This window comes from Hevea brasiliensis, chromosome 2 (assembly GCF_030052815.1).
Source record: "Hevea brasiliensis isolate MT/VB/25A 57/8 chromosome 2, ASM3005281v1, whole genome shotgun sequence".
Lineage (NCBI taxonomy): Eukaryota > Viridiplantae > Streptophyta > Magnoliopsida > Malpighiales > Euphorbiaceae > Hevea > Hevea brasiliensis.
This window is the reverse complement of record NC_079494.1, coordinates 124,317,228-124,321,549: the sequence shown is the minus strand read 5'-3', so window position 1 is coordinate 124,321,549 and position 4,322 is coordinate 124,317,228. Positions and strand designations below refer to the sequence as shown.

General features: G+C 36.8%; 1 protein-coding gene across 1 annotated transcript; it reads left to right on the top strand.

Moving 5' to 3' along the window:
- The first annotated feature begins 584 nt into the window (after positions 1–584).
- Positions 585–2,223, top strand: LOC110635844 (phospholipase A(1) DAD1, chloroplastic-like). The gene has a single exon (XM_021785327.2). It carries the CDS (start codon positions 871–873, stop codon positions 2,194–2,196), a length of 1,326 nt encoding a protein of 441 aa, XP_021641019.2. The 5' UTR covers positions 585–870; the 3' UTR covers positions 2,197–2,223.
- The last annotated feature ends 2,099 nt before the right edge of the window (positions 2,224–4,322 follow it).

Here is a 4,322-nt window from a genome sequence, read left to right as displayed (position 1 = left end):
ACAATGACAATGACGAGAAGTTGAGAAACATAAAAGTAGTAGGTCTTTCTACTCAAACAACAGAAGAATGAAGAACAAATGCTTCTAACACGTGACTGACAAAAGGCCCCACGTTAAGCCTTACCGTTAATTTTTCGATTTTTCCTTAACAGAATTTTATACAAAATAATAAATTACCAAAATGTAAACATATATAATTAAATTTTAATTAAAATTAAAGTAATTTTGCTTATATTAATTCATTTTCCGGTCCATTATACAGTTTTTTTTTTTGGTAATCTATTTATCCATATTCAATTTAATTATGATAAATTAATTTTATATAAAATTATTTACTAAAGATAGTATAATTCAATTAATCCATCAAGGATTTAATTTTAGGTAAAAATTTTATATTTTAAGATCTGTGACATTTGTAAATGAGAAAATTATATAATAAAATTAATATATGCATAATAATTTTATTATTATTATTGATTATAGTGAAATATATTGTTATTAATGACTATGATTAATCTGTTCTATAATGGAACAAAAATTCTTGCAAATGAGAGATTCATATATGTAATCGCCCCTCAGTCTTTAAACTTTCTCTCAACTTCCATCTCAAACTGTCACTCTTTCTCCTTTTTAATCAGATCGCTCTTTACACTTGTTCTGCCATGCCTTTTTCTTTCATTAAATGCTACAGCTGCCGTTTCTCTCCGACTCCCTACACTTCTCTGCCCTATAAAAGGGCCCTTTAAAAATCCTCTGGGACCAACACAACAAACATCTTCAGCTTCAACTTCAACTTCAACTACTCATCTCTCCATCCCACCCAATTTCCCTCGGTGGGATAAAAGACTACCAACTGTATATTCTCAAAAAATGAGGCTCTCTCTGGGATTTGCACTGCCATCTACACTCCCCTCAACATCCTCCTCAACACACTCGACATTACGGTGCTGTACCCTCACACAACTCATAAATCTCAACAGGAAGTCTATAGAAAACCAACCTCTGAAAAAATGGGAACGTCTGCTGGACCCGGTTGATATCGAGCCAATACCATCCTGGTTCCCCGCCCCAGCACGCAGACCTGTTAAACTAGGCAACAGATGGATGGAATATCAGGGTGTCAGAAACTGGGAAGGAATGCTGGACCCGCTTGATGATAATTTACGTGAAGAGATTCTTCGATACGGACATTTTGTTGAAGCCGCATACAAGTCCTTCGACTTTGATCCTTCATCACCCGCCTACGCCACCTGCCGGTTCCCGAAAAGCACATTGCTGGAGCGGTCTGGTCTGCCTGAAACTGGTTACCGGCTAACCAAACACCTCCGTGCTACATCTGGCATCCAACTTCCACGTTGGATAGAAAAAGCGCCTAGCTGGGTGGCTACTCAGTCTAGTTGGATTGGCTACGTGGCAGTCTGTCACGACAAGGATGAAATTACGAGGCTAGGACGAAGAGATGTGGTGATAGCTTTCAGAGGCACTGCCACTTGCCTCGAGTGGCTGGAAAATCTACGCGCCACCTTGGGTCACCTTCCGAATATAGACTCTGACAAGAGTCCTAAAGGGCACGGACCAATGGTGGAAAGTGGATTTTGGAGCCTTTACACTTCTGGAACCACAATGGGCCTAAGCCTGCAAGATATGGTCCGTGAAGAGATAAAAAGGCTTCTTCAATCCTATGGCGACGAGCCTCTTAGCTTGACCATCACAGGCCACAGCCTGGGTGCTGCCCTCGCAATCCTCTCTGCCTATGACATCAAAACCACCTTCAAATGCGCACCACTCGTGACTGTCATTTCCTTCGGCGGTCCACGTGTCGGAAACCGTAGTTTTCGCCAACATCTGGAAAAACAAGGCACAAAAGTTCTTCGAATAGTCAACTCCGATGATCTAATAACAAAAGTACCTGGGTTTGTGATCGACGGAGACAATGAGGTAGCAAATAACAAGGACGTCAACGTTTCTAGCCTTCCTGGCTGGATCCAAAAACGCGTGGAGGAGACGCAGTTAGCTTACGCGGAGGTCGGAAGAGAGCTGAAACTCAGTAGCAAGGACTCTCCCTACCTAAACAGCATCAATGTTGCTAGTTGTCATGAGCTGAAGACGTACCTGCACTTGGTCAATGGATTTGTGAGCTCCTCCTGCCCATTCAGAGCCACGGCCAAGAGACTTCTTAGTAACCATAGTAGATAATAAAAACAGCTAACTAGCTAGGTAGTGTAGCAGGGGAAAAATATTTACCAATTTATTATGAATTTAAAATAAAAATACATAGTTCCACTTATTTAACATGTGGAGACTCATATTTTGAATTCATAATCAAACAAATTTAAATAAAAATTTTTCAAAGTTGTAGATAAATCCATCACTATTCTTAAATATTGTAATTAATAATAAAATCTGATCAATATTAACAAGATTCTCAAGAAAGTAAAGTGAAAATTTAAGGCATCTATTATTAAAAAATACTACAAGTCCAAACTCATATTACATAGAGCAAGTAGAAAAATGTAGAATTGAGTATCTTAGGTTACAGCTGTGAGATGGGTTTCCCAAGCATATATTATGACTTTAAATTCACTTATTTTTGACATCCTTGTAAGCTTGCACCGTCCAGAAATTGAATAGATGAACTACCACATTGTTTTTAATATTCTAAAATGCTTCCAACAATATGACGTGATGTGATAGTTTTTAAAGGATCGGGAAGTCGGGCTCAAAAAATGCTGCGGTTGTCACACAAGCCACATTAGCCAGCCTCAACAACCGACTTGCATGCAAGAGACAAACTGATGATGTTAATTAAGAATAAGAACAATAATAATAATAATAAAAAAAAAGAGAGAAGTGAAACAATATTACTAAAAGTCTAAATTGTTATCCTTCCATAATTGACTTGTGTGCATCGTAGCCACGTGTACTTGAGATATTTAATCAGAGTACACAGGACCCGATGAAGAGAGAGAGCGGTCACTGCAGGTCATGCATATCCACCGCGAAGTTAACTCCAATGTTGATTGGTTAACTCGTTTAGATGCTTCGATCTCAAGGGCAAATTATAAAATACATGCCATGGGATCTCATTTCATTTCTTTGAAGAAGTGTCTCAGGCTCAGGGTATTTTGCTGTTTCATGTCTAGGAGAGAGTTGCCCATCTTCAGTCTTATAATGTTACCTAGTTTGTTCTCTTTCTTGGCTTCTGCCTTCCATCATTAGAAAACTGCCCATAATTAAAACAAGTGACATGCGTTACTGGATTAGTTTTTTGAGCTTTTAAACTGCAGACTGACTTTTCAAGAAGATCTGACGTGGGCGTTCAATCTAAATGTCTATTAATTTTATTTATTATTTTACACGTAACCTCTTGAATATGTGTAACCCTTAAGGCAAGGGCGGCAACCTACTTTAGAATTTATTTCACATTATTATTTGAAACTATTGTTAAAAATAAATACTTCCTTAAAATATAATAAGTAAAAAGCATTAATTGCAAATTAATTTACAATTAAATTTAACATATTTTAATTATAATAATTCTAAATTAATTAAATAAATGATTTTTTTAATAATATTTAAAATAATTCCAAATGAATCATTATAGTTGTTGCAATTGGTTTTCAAACTAAGAATAGTTGATGAAATAATGTAGCCACAACATATATAAATAACAAGAAAAGAAAATTTAATAATTAAATATCCTTTTTGAATAAAATGAAACTTTCGTAGTCATATTCCTATTGAGGTATATATAATTGGCTACACCTATACAACAAGATCCACGCTACATAGTTAATATTTACAAACAATAAAATTATTTGCAATTATCTTGGCTAATTATTAAATGTGTTCGAAGCATTAAAAAATAGCGCTCTCTCTCATAGAAAAATGAATCATTTCTACAATATAAAAAAATATATCTCATGTGATTGTGAAAAATGATGTATATGCACCGGATGCATCTAATAATTTCTCAATTATCTATTATAGAAATTTAAAGTGAAATTAATTAATACACTCCATATCAGTTGAACCGAAAATGATATCCTGTCCAATTAAGACACCGAAATTCTCTTAAGTCCCATCCAAGGGCCCAAACCTACCACGACTCCACTTGCGCAAACTCTGGGTTCGCCAGGCCCACTCTTAGCGCAGAGCTGTTTTTTACGCAGGGGCGAGACTCGAACCCGAGACCGCAAGGACTTTAGGAGGCTCTAATACCAGTTGAACCGAAAAGGATATCCTGTCCGGATAAGGTACCAAATTCTCTTTATTCCCGTCCACGGGCCCAAACCCAGGACGGGAATAAAGAGAATTTGGTG

What these genes read in the sequence shown, in the direction of transcription:
- LOC110635844 (XM_021785327.2), top strand. Translation starts at nt 871, where the DNA reads ATGAGGCTCTCTCTGGGATTTGCACTGCCATCTACACTCCCCTCAACA.